Here is an 18261-nt window from a genome sequence, read left to right on the forward strand (position 1 = left end):
AATCGTTGATTTAATGGGATGCGCACAGGGGCTGAAATCGCATATTATGTGCGTAAAGGTCTGGTGAATAAAAATGCGAGATTAATTCGCATTTTTATCGCATCCAGATGTTTTCCAATACAAAAGTATACAAGTCGCTTATTTAGGTGACTAATTTTCGCACTAATTTCAGACCTGGGTCTGTTAGGCGAATTAGGCAGAACCCTGCACAGATCGCAATGTTCCGTGCAGGGTTCTGCTGTAAAAAATAAAACAAATGGTTAAATAAAAAAAAAAACGAGCGCGGGGTCCCCCGCCCGAGTCTAACCAGCCCCGGGCTCACTGAGCCGGTGCTGGTGACATAAAATCAGGGTCCCCGACAAATAGGGGTCCCCTTGATTTTATGAAACCAGCACCGGGCTCAAGGTCCGGCGCTGGTTCACAAAATACAGGGGACAAAGTGACTAGGGGTCCCCCGTATTTTAAGAACCAGCACCAGACACAACCAGCCAGCAGGGTAATGCCACAGCCGGGGGGAGACTTTTTATACAAGTCCCCCCGGCCAAAGCATTAACCCCCTGGCTGGTCAGCATGGGCAGGGGTCCTGGGGAAGTGGGGACCCCCCCAATGAAGGGGTCCCCCCCTCCAGGACTTACCAGCCCATGCTGATAGTCCGGGGCTGTCCCCGATGCCCCTGGGCGGTGGGCATCGGGCTGATGCTTTGTGTAAAAAAAAGAATGAAAACTATTGTTTTACATTGGCGAACTATGAGTCCCAGCAAGCCTACCCCGCATGCTGGGACTTGGGGAACCACAAGTCCCAGCATGCGGGGCATTAAAGGGCCCGCTGGCACTTGTAGTTCTACACTGATTTTTGAGCCGACATGTGCCAACAGGCGGTATTTCATGCCCTACCATCCACTAGGGCGTGGTGGGAGAATAAAATAGTGTGCCGAGCGTAGCGAGGCACCGTGCCCGACGCATTGCGAGCGCAGCGAGCGATGCGAGGGGATGCAGTGCACTTTAAACTGTGTCCATGTCGACTGTGTTGACATTCAGGTAAAAAAACAGTGAAAAACCCCATGTCGACTTTGTGAATGTCGACCTAGACAATGTCGAACTAATGACCCTGTCGACCTAATGACCTGTCGAACTAATGACCTTTCGACCTAGAATCATTTCGACCTTTTCCCATGTCGATCTAGAATCATGTCGACCTTTTAGCAATTCGACCTAATGGATTCGATGTAATGACATTCTACAATATTTCGACCAAATGATCTGAACCCCACAAAATATATCACATTAGTATTGGGTGTATACCCCCAATGTTCTTACACACTTGAGTTGTGTATATTGGTTACAACGTGGGGACTCTTTGGCAGGTAACGATTTTTTTGATCCAGAAATCAAGTTGGCCAACTGACTTCTATTTGTTTCCAAATATTGTAAAAAGGATTATAGCAGCAGTTGTGATAAATTGCAAATGTCCCAGTTATGCACCAAGTTAAACCACAGGATGGAGATCAGTGGGGTGGGCAGATGGAGAAACGGTCACTTGGTCAGGCAGGAGGAAGGTTGAGAAGGATTGGAAGCAGGCACAGCGTCTCTGTTGTTACCACCGGCGTAGCTATGTTGGAATGAGAGCCGGCGCCGGGAGCAATCTCCGTCGCGTGTATGTGGGTGGTCAGTCACTACTACCAGCGTGACTCCATTGTAGTGAGAGTCAACGCCGGGAGCAACCTCCGCAAGATGTTCGTACCTTTCGCCTTCTGGCTGCGTTGACAGGTGACGTGGTCCGGCTCTCTGTAAGTGAACAGGCTGTATGATGTTGTAATCAGCGCTTCAGTGTAAGGGAATGGTTCTCGCCGGACGCCCAGTTCGCTGGAACATCCCAATGTCTCCAGGCTGGGTATTTGGGCTGGGAAGATAATTGGCCAGCAGATAAATGGACAAGCAGGTATTTGGGTATTAGTGAACCCCACTTGACGCGTTTCTCCGTGCAGGTATAGTGATGGTTTCCTCAGAAGATGGGGAAAGGTGTTGCAGTCCTGGTTTAAAAAGCAGATTCCACCTATCAGCACACAGTGTTCATTATGTTTCACCTGTGTGTTCTAATTGTCTCTGTGACAGGTGTGGACTCTTTGCAGTGTATAGACATTGCTAGCATTCGAGTTTATATATAGCATCTCATTATAGCATTTCAATCACAAATTATATCAATTTAAAAATACTATTTTAAAGGCATTCCCAAATCAAATGGAAGAAAGTGCCCTGGGAAAGTTTACATTTTGGGCATTTATCCGAAGATCTTCCCCCAAATTTCATTAATCTTAGAGGCGTTAAATATGACCTGTGCAGCATATATATTTGTACTTGCTGCACTCTGATTGAGTTGAGATTACCGGTGGTAATGTCACTTGACGCGGTCAAGGCGTTTGACGCGGTCGAGTGGCATTACCTATAGGAAGTGATGAGGGCAATGAGGGTGGGCCCCAACTTTATTAAATGGGTGCAACTACTATATGCACCCCCCTCTGCCAGAATGGCGGTAAATGGGCGTATTTCACTCCCGTTCCATCACACAGGGGTACAAGGCAAGGGTGCCCATTATCACCTGCCTTATTTGCTTTGGCCATATTGCCCTTGGCTTGTATCCTACGTGGACACCCTGGAATCAAAGGATTAAAGCCAGGACATACCACAGATGTAAAAGCATTGTATGCTGATGATCTATTAATATTTGCCTCCGATGGTAAAAAGGTTTGGAGATTATTCAGGTTTCAGAGTAAACTGGAATAAGTCTAATATTTTTTTAATAAGGCCAGGGGATCAGGGAACATCCCACTTAATTATACCTTTAAAATGGGCCCAAACCTTCAAATATTTGGGAATTTGGATCTCCAGAGACCCTGTGGAGTATAAGAGATTAAACCTAGACCCATTAATAACATACTTAATCAATAAAATTAAGGTTTGGTGGAGGTTACCTTTGACAAGTATGGGTAGAGTAAACCTGATCAAAATGATAGTGCTCCCTAAAATTTTATAAGCTTTACAACATTCACCACAGTATGTCTATGAATCCTTTTTTAGGAAAATCAATAGTTTACTCTCCTCTTTTATATGGGGTAATTCGCGTCCCAAAGTCCAATTTTCGGCCCTAATGAGGAAACGGGAAAGGGGGGGAATGGGCCTCCCTGATCTTAGATTGTATTATATGGCAAGCCAATTGACATCTTTAGCTGAATGGTTGGAAACCGCCCCCGGGAATGAAGGGATTCGTGATTTGTTGGGACGGGAAGAAAGAGGGATTACCCTGTAACAGAAATTAGTGAAAGGTCAAGTACACAGGAAAGATGCTCCGATGGTCACTCAAGCGGTGAAAATATGGAGGGAAGCGAATAACATAATGGAATTTACAGCTCTGGATATGGAGTATCCGTTGGATATACCCCGGGGAATAAGAGAAACTAAAGAGCACCAATTGTCTATAGTTTGGCAACGGCTTGGGTTAACTAGGCTGAGTCAGATTTATGACAATAATAAGATCAAGTCATATACTCGGTTACAAGAGGAGTTTTCCGTACCCCCGGGGTATATCATCAGATATCTCCAATTAAGGAGTGTGATGGAGACATATTTCAAGGAACATCCTCCGGTGTTTGGTGACTCCCCAATTAAGAAAGTGTTGATAGTGAAAAGTAAATGTAAATTAACAACTAAATTATATAATATGCTGTTACAATCGAAACTGGGTGATATGGACGCGTGAGAGAAAAATGGGAGAGAGACCTAGGCCCTATAGGGACAGAGGAATGGACAGAGGTGATGGCAGTAGTGGCAAAAGCATTCACAGCATTTTATGTTTTATCTTGTGTGACTCCTCTGATGTTGGACAAGAAGTGACTTCTGGGAAAAACATTTGCTGCATTCAGAACATTTATATGGCTTCTCTCCTGTGTGACTCATCTGATGTCGGACAAGATGTGACTTCTGGGAAAAACATTTGCTGCATTCAGAACATTTATATGGCTTCTCTCCTATGTGACTCCTCTGATGTCTGACAAGAACTGACTTATGGGAAAAACATTTGCTGCATTCAGAACATTTATATGGTTTCTCTCCTGTGTGACTCCTCTGATGTAGGACAAGATCTGACTTCAGGGAAAAACATTTGCTGCATTCAGAACATTTATATGGCTTCTCTCCTGTGTGACTCCTCTGATGTAGGACAAGATGTGACTTCTGGGAAAAACATTTGCTGCATTCAGAACATTTATATGGCTTCTCTCCTGTGTGACTCCTCTGATGTTGGACAAGAACTGACTTATGGGAAAAACATTTGCTGCATTCAGAACATTTATATGGCTTCTCTCCTGTGTGACTCCTCTGATGTCTGACAAGAACTGACTTATGGGAAAAACATTTGCTGCATTCAGAACATTTATATGGCTTCTCTCCTGTGTGACTCCTCTGATGTCGGACAAGATGTGACTTCCGGGAAAAACATTTGCTGCATTCAGAACATTTATATGGCTTCTCTCCTGTGTGACTCCTCTGATGTAGGACAAGCTCTGACTTCTGGGGAAAACATTTGCTGCATTCAGAACATTTATATGGCTTCTCTCCTGTGTGACTCCTCTGATGTCGGACAAGATGTGACTTCTGGGAAAAACATTTGCTGCATTCAGAACATTTATATGGCTTCTCTCCTGTGTGACTCCTCTGATGTAGAACAAGATCTGACTTCAGGGAAAAACATTTGCTGCATTCAGAACATTTATATGGCTTCTCTCCTGTGTGACTCCTCTGATGTCGGACAAGCTCTGACTTCTGGGGAAAACATTTGCTGCATTCAGAACATTTATATGGCTTCTCTCCTGTGTGACTCCTCTGATGTAGGACAAGCTCTGACTTCTGGGGAAAACATTTGCTGCATTCAGAACATTTATATGGCTTCTCTCCTGTGTGACTCATCTGATGTCGGACAAGATGTGACTTCTGGGAAAAACATTTGCTGCATTCAGAACATTTATATGGCTTCTCTCCTGTGTGACTCCTCTGATGTTTAACAAGCTCTGACTTATGGGAAAAACATTTGCTGCATTCGGAACATTTATGTGGTTTCTCTCCTGTGTGACTCCTCTGATGTAGGACAAGCTCTGACTTCTGGGGAAAACATTTGCTGCATTCAGAACATTTATATGGTTTCTCTCCTGTGTGACTCCTCTGATGTAGGACAAGATTTGACTTCACGGAAAAACATTTGCTGCATTCAGAACATTTATATGGCTTCTCTCCCGTGTGACTCCTCTGATGTAGGACAAGATGTGATTTACGTGTAAAGCCTTTGTCACACTCAGAGCACACATGTGGTTTCTCTCCTGTGAGGCTCATCATGTACGAGGAGAGAAGGGAAACAAATTAGTTGCTGAAGGTTTCTTCTATCCGGGAAATGAGAAGTTTCTGTGAATCCCCAGAGTAAGGAGAAATTATGTCTTTAGTTGGGTTGACCAGAGAACAATTTCCCTTTCCTCGTTGTCTTGCAATAATATTAACCCGAATCCTGCTCCTTATATGTCCTGTAAGAAAGATAATACTGTATGTAAAAGCATCATGGTTATCAGGATAATTCTACATTTTGTATAAAATGTATATTTATATACAATAGTAAATATCACAGTCACTGATCACTGATTTTACATTTGTGCACAGATGTGTCTACACGCATATAGATGTGCATTAAACAGCCCTCCTAGTCCCCACCATGTCACAGCGGGACTGTAGTACTGAGCGTATTCTCCAAACTGATGCGAATAGGACACACAAGCAGCTTCTGATAATTAAAATATGTGGCATGCCTACATTGTGGGCCTAATTCATACCAGTACGGATTCACAGCCCCAGCTATTATAGTACTGTGCATTTGTGTGAATCATGGTATGCATGCGTGAGGTCTCCCTGCAATGAAAGCCAGCGTTGATGATTGACAGGCGGCCAGCATTTAAAGGAGGGAGCCGGAAGTTTCCTGGGCGTCACCAGGAAAAACGTAGGCAGACCAATGACCTCTTACGTCCGCTCCGGCCCCGGTCATCGCAGTGCTGAGTAACTCTATAGCTGCTCAGCCACTGAACACAATCATTTGGTGATGCTGTGATTGCAAATGGATGTACAATTTTCTCACGGCAGCCATGCACAGAGGAGGGACTTCACTCAGGTGGGGCAACTGCTAACTGATCGCTGTGCTCCAAAAAGTAGAAGGACAGCAATCAGATCTGAATTACCCCGTGTCTGCATAAGAAATGATTAATATTGTGAATAACATGCATTTAACAGAAAAGTCACATGAGAAGACACTTGGCGCCACCGAGTCATACTGCACTCACATGTTATGTGTAACTGGACTTGTGGGGAACGGGGGATGGATGGATGAGGACCCGACTGTATGTGTCCCCCTTACCAACTCTGACATCCTTCTCCCATGTATCTGGTGAGGAAGTCATGGGCCTCATCCATTCCTCTTCCCCTCACCACCTCCGCATCTGACCCACATCTGACTCTTTCCCCTCCCGCCTCCTCTCCTTCCTCTCTCCTTCTGCCTGTTCCCATCTTGCTCACCTCTTCAATCTATCCCTCTCATCAGGTATTGTCCCTTCGGCCTTCAAGCATGCTCTTGTCTCTCCTATCCTTAAAAAACCTATCCTTGATCCTAATTCTCTCGCTAACTACCGATCCATCTCTCTCCTCCCTTTTGCCTCCAAACTCCTTGAGTGTATTGTCTACTACCACCTTACTGCCTTTCTTTCCTCCCACTCCCTGCTTGATCCATTCCAGTCTGGTTTCCATCCACTCCACTCCACTGAAACTGCTCTCACTAAAGTCTGCAGTGATCTTTATGCTGCCAAATCTAAAGGCCACTACTCTCTACTTATTCTTCTTAATCTGCTGCTTTTGACTCTGTTGACCACCCCTCCTCCAAATCCTTCACTCCCTTGGTCTGCTTGATACTGCTCTCTCTTGGCTATCTTCCTACCTCTCTGACCACTCCTTCTCTGTCTCTTATCATGACTCCACCTCCCCTGCACTTTCACTGTAAGTAGGTGTCCCCCAAGGCTCTGTTCTTGGTGATCTACTTTTCTCTCTCTATATGTCATTGCTAGGTGAGCTCATTCATTCATTCAACTTCCAATATCACCTTTATGCTGATGATACTCAAATCTATCTCTCCTCTCCTGACCTCTCTCCTGATCTCCACGCTTTCTTAATCTAAACATGTCTAAGACTGAGCTGATCATCTTCCCACCCTCCCACATTACCTCACCTTCCACAATGTCACTTTCTACTGATGGAGCAACAATCTCCTTTAGCCCCCAGTACGCTGCCTTGGTGTCACTCTTGATTCCACTCTCTCCTTTAAACCACACATTCAGCATCTCTCACAGTCCCGTCGTTTCCACCTCAGAAATATTTCCAGGATCAGACCCTATCTCACCCAGTATGCTACAAAGACCCTCATCCACTCACTAGTTATATCCAGATTGGACTACTGTAATCTCCTCCTTTCTGGCCTCCCTGTAAAACACCTCTCTCCATTCCAATCTATCCTCAATGCTGCTGCCCGTCTCATCTTCCTCTCCAAACGTACTATGTCCACCTCCCCTCTCTTACAAGCCCTGCACTGGCTCCCCTTTCCCTTCAGAATACAATGCAAACTCCTCACACTCACTTACAAAGCCATCACCCATTCTTCTCCCACCTACATATCTGACCTTGTCTCTCTTTACACTCCCACCCGCCCTCTCTGCTCCACAAATACACGTTGCCTCTCCTGCAAACTGGTTAGTTCCTCTCATTCCCGCCTCTTGGACTTTGGCCATTGTGCACCGTATCACTGGAATTCTCTACCCCTCCCGATTAGACTTGCCACCTCCCTACAAAACTTTAAACGGGCACTCAAGATCCACTTCTTCATCAAATCCAACCATCTCTCATCCTAACCCTATGTTAATGTTTGCTTCACCCCAGTTTGTCTGCCCAGTACCTTTAACAATAGAGACTATGTTCTAGTTGGGCGCAACCTTCTTAAAAGAATGTTATATCACACCATGTTATTAAAAAGGGTTTATTGATAATAATAAAAGAACAAAACAAAACTTGATAAAAGTGAATACTTTAAGACACCAAATGGATCACAATTTTCATTTCATCTCAAGGGGCTAACAATGAATCATCTCACCATGATCGGATGCTGCGGTGGGCTATACTTCAGCTGAAGTTCTGCGGCACCACCGCAGAAGGCTTGGTTTATTGTGAGTCCCCAGATACAGGGCCGTCTTAAGATTAGTGAGGGCCCCTGGGCAAACTAATTCAATGGGCCCCCCATGAAATAGTTTGCCCTGGAGCCCCCTGCCCCCACTCACCTCTGTGCGGCAGTGGGGATTCGGTAGCGGTAGCGGCAGCGGGGATCTTCAGCTTATAGCGCTGTTTGCCGCGCCGAGCGGGAAGCACTGCTGAAGTTGAAAAGACCGGCCAGACACCGATTGGCTGAATTCTCTCAGCCAAACAGCGTCTGGTGTGTCTTTTCAAAATCAGCAGCACTTCCCACCCGGTGGCAAATAGCACTAAAGGGCAGGCTCAAAGAGCTGAGCGGGGACAGTGGACACTGTGGGGAAGTTGCCCGGTGCTGCTGCTCTCTGGAATCAGACTGGTAGTGGGCGCTCTGCTGCGGGAGGGTGAGGACTGTGACCCGCTGCTCGCACACACAGTACATCCGGGATGTCTGGAGCAGGGGCTGCACACTGTGAGACGCAGCGTCTGTGGGATGCTCCGCAGGACCCCGGCTCTGCCCGTCACTCAGGGGGCTCTCCACGGGCTACACTGACCTCTACTGGGGACCCAGAGAGATGCCGGACTCGCACACCAGGTTCCGCGCTATGGGGTAACAGGGATTGGGAGATGGGACGTAGACCCGGGATCCCCAGCGTCTAGCTGCCACACTCCGGCTCAAGAGCCTTGCGCTGACTACTACCACTGCTACTACTAATCTTTCTTATTAGGGTGGGCCCCTATAGTCCTAGGGCCCCTGGGCAACTGCCCATTGTGCCCAGATAAAGAGAAAAGTGCAAGGTGCGTTCCAAATAAAAGGTGTCCGAGTAAAGTGCATCAAGGATAGTCGATTTCTGTCCAATACAATAAATGTCAGCAACGCTTTTCGGAGACGCGCCGGTCTCCTTTTTCAAGCTGGGTATGAACACACATTGATCCCTTAGTCCCTTTTGTACCAACTTCCTCATTTTGCGGCCAATGAAACTTCCGCGATTTTTGCGGGCCGGAAGTGCCGTGCGTTCCACACAGCACTTCCGGTTTGCATTCCACCGGGCGCAATACGGATTCTGATTCTGGAGATAAGTCTAATGGATAGACACTGGGGGGGAAATTTACTAAAGGAAATTTGTAAAAAATAGCTGTATTTGTATCCAGAAATACACTTATTTTTTACATTTACTATTCTGAAAATACGGCAATTCATATTCGTATTGATAGCACATCAATACGACTACGAATTGCCGTATTTTCGGGATAGTAAATGTCAAAAATAAGTGCATTTCTGGATACAAATACACCTATTTTTTTTACAAATTTCCTTTAGTAAATTTCCCCCTGGATATTGTAGATTCCTTTTTCCAATTTCCAAGCCTTTTCATTTTAACTGATTGGTCGGCATTTTTATTCTCTTTTTTCAATACATCACGTATCTTTGCTTTTGCCGTACTGTAAATCACAATCTTTCTTGTATTGTTCTTTGCTCATCTATGTATTGTTAGGAGCTGCGGAACCCTTGTGGCGCCATATACATAAACAATGATAATAATAATAGACGTCAACCATGGCACTCTAAATTAACAAGACACCTACAAAATCTCTTGCAGAAAGTTGAGCATAAATGGCGTAAATCTCGCTGTCCAATGGATTTCCTCACATATAGGACTGTCTACCAGTCCTATAGTTATGTCCTGGAAACTGCCAAACAAACTTATTTCCAAACTCTCATTTCTGCTCAAGCTTTGAACCCAAAACGTATTTTTAATACATTTAAATCACTTCTCAACCCTCCCTCATCCAAGACATCAACCACTATCCATGCACAAGATCTTGCTTCCTACTTCAGGGATAAGATTGAGCCCTCTGACGCATTTACTCCACTTGATCCCAGGAATGAAGATGAAGTATCTGCACTTTTCTCTTCCTCCCACTCTACTACCTCTCCTATTGAACCTATTCCCTCACAAATAAGTAAATCTATGTCTCCTGTGCTCATCCCAATCTTAACTAAAATCTGTAACCTTTCTTTCTCTACTGGTATCTTTCCTTCATTGTTCAAACATGCAGTTATTACTATGATTCTGAAAAAACAGAATTCTGACCCAAGCTCTCTAGGTGCCCATACACGTACCAATTATCCGGTAGTTTTTGTGCTAACATAGCATCAAATCGCATGCACAACGCATGCAAAACGATGCTATTTTAGCACAAAAAGTACCAGGTAATTGGTACGTGTATGGGCACCTTCTCTCATACTACTGTCCCATCTCTCAACTTCCATGCACCTCCAAACTATTTGAAAGACTTGCCTACACTCACCTCACACACTTTCTTAACTCGCAAAAATTTTTGGACCCGCTTTAGTCATGCTTTTGTTCCCAACACTCCACAGAGACAGCACTGACTAAATTTGTGAGTGATCTAAGTCTAACAGTCACTATTCACTACTAATTCTTCTAGATCTCTCTGCTGATTTTGACACTGTTGACCACTCACTTCTCATACAAACACTACAATCCCTAGGTCTTAAAGACACAGCCCTCTCCTGGTTCTCATCCTACCTATCTAACCGCTCCTTTAGTGTTCATTTCTCTGATTATACCTCCTCTTTGCTACCTGTTTCAGTTGGAGTACCTAAGGGTTCAGTTTTAGGTCCTCTGCTTTTCTCAATCTTTACCTCATCTTTTGGCAAACTAAGCAGCTCTTTCAGTATCATCTGTATGCGGATGATACTCAGCTCTAACTATCCTCCCTCGACCTGTCCCCATCTGTATGCAGAGGATACTCAGCTCTACCTATCCTCCCCGGACCTGTCCCCATCTGTATTGAGCCGTGTCTCTTAATGCCTTTCTGCTGTTTCATTCTGGATGTCATCTCGCCACCTCAAACTTAATATTTAAAAAACAGAATTAATTATATTTCCGCCAATAAATTGTAGTTACCAGTCTGATATCTCCATTGCTGTTGAGAATAAGACAATCACTCCTACCTCTCAAGCTCGATGCCTAGGTGTTATCCTTGAATTTTTTTTTGTTCCCCACATTCAGGGTGACATTTAATAGGATGCGATTTTTAGTAACATTTAGAAATCGCACTTTTTCAATTTGCATTTTTTTTCCACCAAAACTGATTATTTAATGTGATGCGATAACGTACCCTAAAAGTGCGGTGAAGTGTGATGAGATGTGATGTAGTGTGATGTGATGCGATTTTATGACACGGTAATGTGCGATTTCCGCAGCAGGTCATGTGCGATTTCCTGATCAAATGGAATGCGAATTACAACACTGCCTCCGCATGCCAATTAACCCCTAACCTATTGGCCCATCTAAGTCCCCTACAATATGCATCACACCCCCTATATAAAGTTGCACAGGTGCCATTTTGACCTTTGAAAGGTAGTAAGGAGCATGGAGAGGAGAGGAGGAATGTCTGGGAGAGCAGTGGCAGTAAGCACAGGTGGCAGAGGCAACAGTGGGACAGTTACAGGCAGCAGCAGCGCCAGAGGAGCCAGGGGAGAGGCAGCAGAGGCACACTAAGAGCAAGCAGTGTGCTAGGCAGCATGGCCACAGCAAGGCCTGGCCCAGGCCGGAACCCGGAGGAGCAGGCACAGCAGGAGGAGGTGGAGAACCCTCTTACCTCCCCATCTCATCCACTCAAACAGGATGACCTGTTTAGCACACAGTCCGAGGAGGAGCTGCAGGAGGCCCACATGTCTGACGTCAACTGGCCTGAGGTGGAGGAAGATGGAGGTGAGGAGGAGGAGGGTGAGACTGCCCTGGAGGAGGAGGGGGACATGGCCGTGGAGGAGGAGCCAGAAAGTGGCCGTAAGGTGAGTTTTTCCAATGCGGAAAATGCGGCCCTTGTCTGCGCCATAGTCCCTGTATTTGGCAGGCTGCTGGGCAAGCATCACAACAGGACCACTATGCAGCGGAAGAGGGCCATGTGGGACTCTATCACTGGCATAGTCAATGCAGTTAGCACCCACAAAACAAGCGTAACAAATGTCAAGATGCGCTTTCATGACATTAAAAGCCAAGATGATCATGATCAGCTTGAGGAAGCAGATTTAGCGAAACACGTGTCCTGTCTATATAGTGTCAGATAGTAGGCTGTCAGCATGTAGGGTGTAGGAAATGTATTGTACTAATCTCTAAAAATTAAACCAGGATATTTGTCTCCACCAGATAGGCTTATATACCGAATGTAATACCCTCAGATCAGAGGGCCAACTCAGTTTGGAATCAATAGGAGCACCATTTATATTCAACTGTACATAAAAACCCAGAACGATCCACAGAGGTCTGGGTAGTGTCATAAATAGTTCATCCAGTAGATGTCATTGTTGCTCCTGTATATAAAATCACTGCATATTCCATCAGCTAACATTCTCTTGAAGAATGTCTGGGCATATTGCCAGCTAGAGATAGAATTGTAACTGAATGGTATACCATGTCTCATTTGTAGCCTTAAGTGATTTACATGGAGACTAATTTTCCTTGATACATAGTGCAAAGCCAATAAAGGCATTATTTCAATTTGTATCCAGGGAATCTTAAAGAATTACCTACCAGCAGGGTTTTAACCCATTAATTACTATCATAAATATCCTGGTGGGACGTCCCTAATACAACAAACACCACATGCTGCAGCTACTTCTACCTATATTTTAAACTATACATACACATTATCTATTTTTTCTCTCACGTTAAATGTATTTGTCTATGTCATTTTAACCTATGTCACCCTAACACTAACCTGATACACAGCTCCATCATAATATGTAAGATACTATGAAGGAGCTGGCACATACTGTAGATATCCCTTTCTATACACTAACCTGATGCACAGAGTAATATGTAAGATACTATGATGGTGCTGTCACATAGATACCCCTTTATATACACTAACCTGCTGCACAGAGTAATATGTAAGATACTATGATGGAGCCATCACCTAGATACCCCTTTATATACACTGACCTGATACACAGAGTAATATGTAAGATACTATTATGGAGCTGTCACCTAGATACCACTTTATATACACTTACCTGCTGCACAGAGTAATATGTAAGATACTATGATGGCGATGTCACCTAGATACCCCTTTATATACACTAACCTGATGCATAGAGTAATATGTAAGATACTATGATGGAGCTGTCACCTAGATACCCCTTTATATACACTAACCTGCTGCACAGAGTAATATGTAAGATACTATGATGGAGCTGTCACCTAGATACCCCTTATATACACTGACCTGCTGCACAGAGTAATATGCAAGATACTATGATGGAGCTGTCACCTAGATACCCCTTTATATACACTAACCTGCAGCACAGAGTAATATGTAATATACTATGATGGTGCTGTCACCTAGATACCCCTTTATATACACTAACCTGATGCATAGAGTAATATGTAAGATACTATGATGGAGCTGTCACCTAGATACCCCTTATATACACTGACCTGCTGCACAGAGTAATATGTAAGATACTATGATGGAGCTGTCACCTAGATACCCCTTATATACACTGACCTGCTGCACAGAGTAATATGTAAGATACTATGATGGAGCTGTCACCTAGATACCCCTTTATATACACTAACCTGCAGCACAAAATAATATGTAAGATACTATGATGGAGCCGTCACCTAGATACCCCTTTATATACACTAACCTGCTGCACAGGGTAATATGTAAGATACTTTGATGGAGCTTTTATCTATCTATCTATATGTATGTATATACACTTGTTCGGTCCCAGCAGGGGGTTAGCGGCTTCTCCTATGTGGATCGCATGTGCAGCACATAAGATGCCACCTCCTGGTCCTGACCGTTGCAGGAGCGTTACTAGCCATTTATCAGCTTACGCTCCTGCACCGGCACTGCATACACACCTATACAATCAGCGGCGGTTCTCCCGATATCAGGAGAACGGGCCGACGATTGTATAAGTGTACCCAGCTTTATTTACCCCAGTGGATGTAATGAGATCGGGGTGATGGGGGGTGTCCTCTCTGACCTGCTGATGGAAGCTCCTACATCCACCACACTCTCACTGTGCACTGCTACAAGCGGCACACAGAACCTGTCTATACAATAAACAGGAATATAAGATACATAAAGAAAATAACTAACCTACAATAGGGGCTGCTTCTACAAAGGCCCTACTCCATCAGGCACACAAAGACGGACATGATGGGGATGGAGGAGCTCAGAACTTAAACCTACTTAAGGGTGACCTCCAGCCCAATCCGCAATCCCATGGGGTCCAGTGTCCCACCAGCCTTGCTGAAAGAGATATGGGAAATGCTACTGAACTCTGCAGTAATAGCTGGAGTAGATGTGTCCTCCAGGATCCAGACCTATCGGTATGGCCGTAGTATTGATGGGTGCTGAATCCATGGGTGGATCCCTCTGGATCAAGCACTGCAACCACACTAACAGTGTGCAGCGCTGCCAGGACAGGAGATTGGTCCCCACCACACTAACAGTGTGCAGCGCTGCCGGGACAGGAGATTGGTCACCACCATACTAACAGTGTGCAGTGCTGCCGGGACCGGAGATTGGTCCCCACCGCACTAACAGTGTGCAGCGCTGCCAGGACGGGAGATTGGTCACCACCACACTAACAGTGTGCAGCGCTGCCAGGACGGGAGATTGTCGCCTCCACACTAACAGTGTGCAGCGCTGCCAGGACCGGAGAATGGTCACCACCACACTAACAGTGTGCAGCACTGCCAGGACCGGAGTGTAACCCTCCTAACGGTGTGAGGGTGACTGTAAATATTTTGTGCCTCCACCCAAGTTTTAAAGATGTATATCAGGATCACTTGGGAAAGCTAATTGCCTCTATCTATTTTATTATTTAGATATCGGTGAATGGCGTCAAGGAAATACCCCACAACTTGGTAAGTATAATTAGTAGTAATTTAATAAGATACAATATAAACTTCAAATAAAGACATTACAGTACATTTCATGTATATAGTATTGCTAACACTCTAAACCCTTATCTTTGCCTATACAGTCAATATGGTGCATGCATTACAAAAAGTTGTAACATAGAAAAAAAAGGTAAATGGCCCAATATGGGCCATTTCTCATTGGGTATGGCACCGGCATGTGTGTAAAAAATAATGGCCCCCCAATGTGGCCGCCACCCCCACGATTGACGCGAACCCGAAGCGTGGCGAGCGGCGGCGGTGCGCGTCCTCCGACCTTTTCATTCCCCTACTATCCACGTCGGCGTGGAGTTCAGAACATATAGTGTGGCGAGCGGACGCGGATTTGTTAAAATGTATTCCGCATCCACTCGCGGGGCTCGCTGCCCTCCCCACGCTTCGGGCTCGGTGGCACGCTGCGCTCGCCACAGATTTATATCCAACTCCATGCGTAGTTGGATAGTGGGGAAATGAAAAGGACCCTTTTTCCCATAGAATCCTATGTTAAAATGGACTCAGTCCATTTTAACATTGAATCCTATGGAAAAATCGGGTCCATCGCATTGATCGCATTGCATGCGATTTTGGTCGCATGCGATGTGATGCGATGGACCCGATTTCTAAATCGGCAGCCCAGATAATACATAAGTACCAGCTGCTGTCCTAAATAGAGTTACTTTTCCTTTGTAGGAAGAAACTATCTATATTGTCCCTGAATGATCCTGGCTTGCGATTACTGCAGAAGGTCCTAGGTAAATAGTTGCCAAGTGGATTTATAGTTGCAATAGTTTGAAAGACTCGGCCACAAGCCCAGCTCTGGTATGCTGCACTAATAAAACTTCCTTTGCTGTATGTAAACCGCAATATATTCTGATAATGCTCTATACTTTCCTCTCTGTTTTGGTAAGTATACAGTATGCTGTATTTGCAGTAGTCCCTTGATATGGCTAACTTTGCATCCTATAATGTAAAGGTGCAATAATGAAAGTCTCAGTTAGCTCACCATGTCTAGCAGCTTTAACTTGGTCTAGCTAGGCAATTGTCTCTCTCTGTCCTTCTCTTTCCTGTCCTTTCTCCTCGCTCTCTTGAATAACTGTCTGTCCCTGTATTTCTTTCTCTCTCTCTCTCTCTATCTCTCTCTCTCTATATATATATATCAGCTCTGCCTGCCTTCTTCTTCCTTCAACTGTCACTCTGTCACCCCACCTCCCGTCTCCCGCAGGGTACTACTGTTAATACAGATAGTCCCTGGGTGTAGAGGGGTGTGACTGGGCTCTGCTTTCCTACAGCCAATACTAGTAGTGGGCGGCAATAGTGGGCGGTGTGAAGGCTGCACCTTTCCCCATCTGTTCCTGGACACTCAGTTCTGGTGGAGGCAGCGCTTCCATGACTGAACACTGCTGGAGGTGGGCAGCGGTCAGCCCTCGCGGGCTTGACAGGTATCCGCGTCCCCTCGCGGGGCTCGCTGCGCTCGCCACGCTTCGGGCTCGGTGGCTCGCTACGCTCGCCACACTATATATTCTCAACTCCACGCCGACGTGGATAGTAGGGGAATGAAAAGGTCGGAGGACGCCCAGTCCTCGAGAACAGCTGTTCTCCCGCCCAGTCCTCGAGAACAGCTGTTTTCCCGCACATTTAGTGTCCATGGGGACACTCACTAAGCCCTTTTGATTTGTAGCTTGCTGCAGGGTTCACTGAGGGGGCAATGTACAGTAAAACACAGTCTCACAGATATCCCTATGAAAGTCCATAGATTTCACTGCCACCAATGTCTTTATGGCAATAACTTAGCGACAAAACACATATATAGTTGGATTCTATGACAACTATAATTGTTTAGCAGGCATAGGTCCAAGCCACACTCTTTTAGGCAGTTTCTCAGCAACAAATGCATTTTGGTTGCTTGATCAATGTTACCATATGTGTATAAGAGTCCATCACACAACATCAATTCTGAAGCGATCTTTATACTTTAACATATGTACAAGCATGTATATGTTACATTAGATTGGATGATATCTATATTGCAGTTTTAAAAATGAAGCATCCAGTTTTTGCCCTGCACAGAAACAAAATAACTCACCCAAATCTAACACTCTGCACATGTTACATCTGCCCCCCTGCAGTGCAGCATGGTCTTGTCTATTAGAGAGAATTTGCTTTTGCTATTGAACCAGAATCAGGGCCATAGTGTATAACTGTCAATCACTGCCGTCCACATTATACAAACATTGTTATAGTCACCTTCTCCTCCCGTATCACTGGCCGGCCGCAGTGTCCCACATACACCGGAGGGGAGAGGAGGACCCGGTTATATTTCTGCCTCCAGTTACAGAGACCATACAGCAGTCACGGCAATACGGATTCTGCACCTGAGTAACAGGAGAGAACGGTTATTCAGTACCACCATACACTATGTATAGAGAGAGACTGTGACAAGGCGGCACTCTAATGTGTATAGAGGTTACTGTGGTGCTGGACCCATAAACCAGCATAGAGTAACACTGACCCTCCTGTTGTTATACGCAGGACACCACCCGCTCTCAGCTTTAGGGTGGGATGTATTAAAATACATCGCCGCCGTGATGCTGACGCATATGTACTAACATATGCGTCTGGCAACGCGGTGCGGTGACGGAGGCCCCCTGCGATACCTGTACACTGGTGTGCGGGGGTCTCCGTCACCTCCCTGCCACCACGCTCTCCCCTCACGCCGGGGACAGCTATGCATGCTGTCCCTGGCGCTTCCTCCTCCCCCCTGCAGCCGGAAGGATGTCCGGCTGTGTCACTAGGGGGAGGAGGGGTTACCTTCCAGGGTCCAGGAGGACCCTTCAGGAAGGTAAGCCTGAGGGGGGGTCGGCGAGGCGGTGGGTATGCGTCGGCGGGCGGCGAAAAGAAGCCCATAGGCTTCTATAGGGTATCGCCACCCAAAGGTGGCGATACCCTTCAGTGCGGTATCATTTTTGATACATTGGAAAATACGGCAAAACCGGGGTTTTACC

At 45.5% G+C, this 18261-nt stretch overlaps 1 protein-coding gene across 1 annotated transcript; it reads right to left on the reverse strand.

Moving 5' to 3' along the window:
- Nucleotides 1-895: 895 nt before the first annotated feature.
- On the reverse strand, nucleotides 896-17710 carry LOC146072857 (uncharacterized). The gene is made up of 2 exons (XM_083180045.1): nucleotides 17504-17710; nucleotides 896-5563 (listed from the first exon to the last, which is right to left on the reverse strand). Exon 2 carries the CDS (start codon nucleotides 5379-5381, stop codon nucleotides 3849-3851), a length of 1533 nt encoding a protein of 510 aa, XP_083036171.1. The 5' UTR covers nucleotides 5382-5563; nucleotides 17504-17710; the 3' UTR covers nucleotides 896-3848.
- Nucleotides 17711-18261: the final 551 nt, after the last annotated feature.

The sequence above is a fragment of the Crinia signifera genome, chromosome 4, assembly GCF_055691185.1.
Source record: "Crinia signifera chromosome 4, ASM5569118v1, whole genome shotgun sequence".
Classification (NCBI taxonomy): domain Eukaryota; kingdom Metazoa; phylum Chordata; class Amphibia; order Anura; family Myobatrachidae; genus Crinia; species Crinia signifera.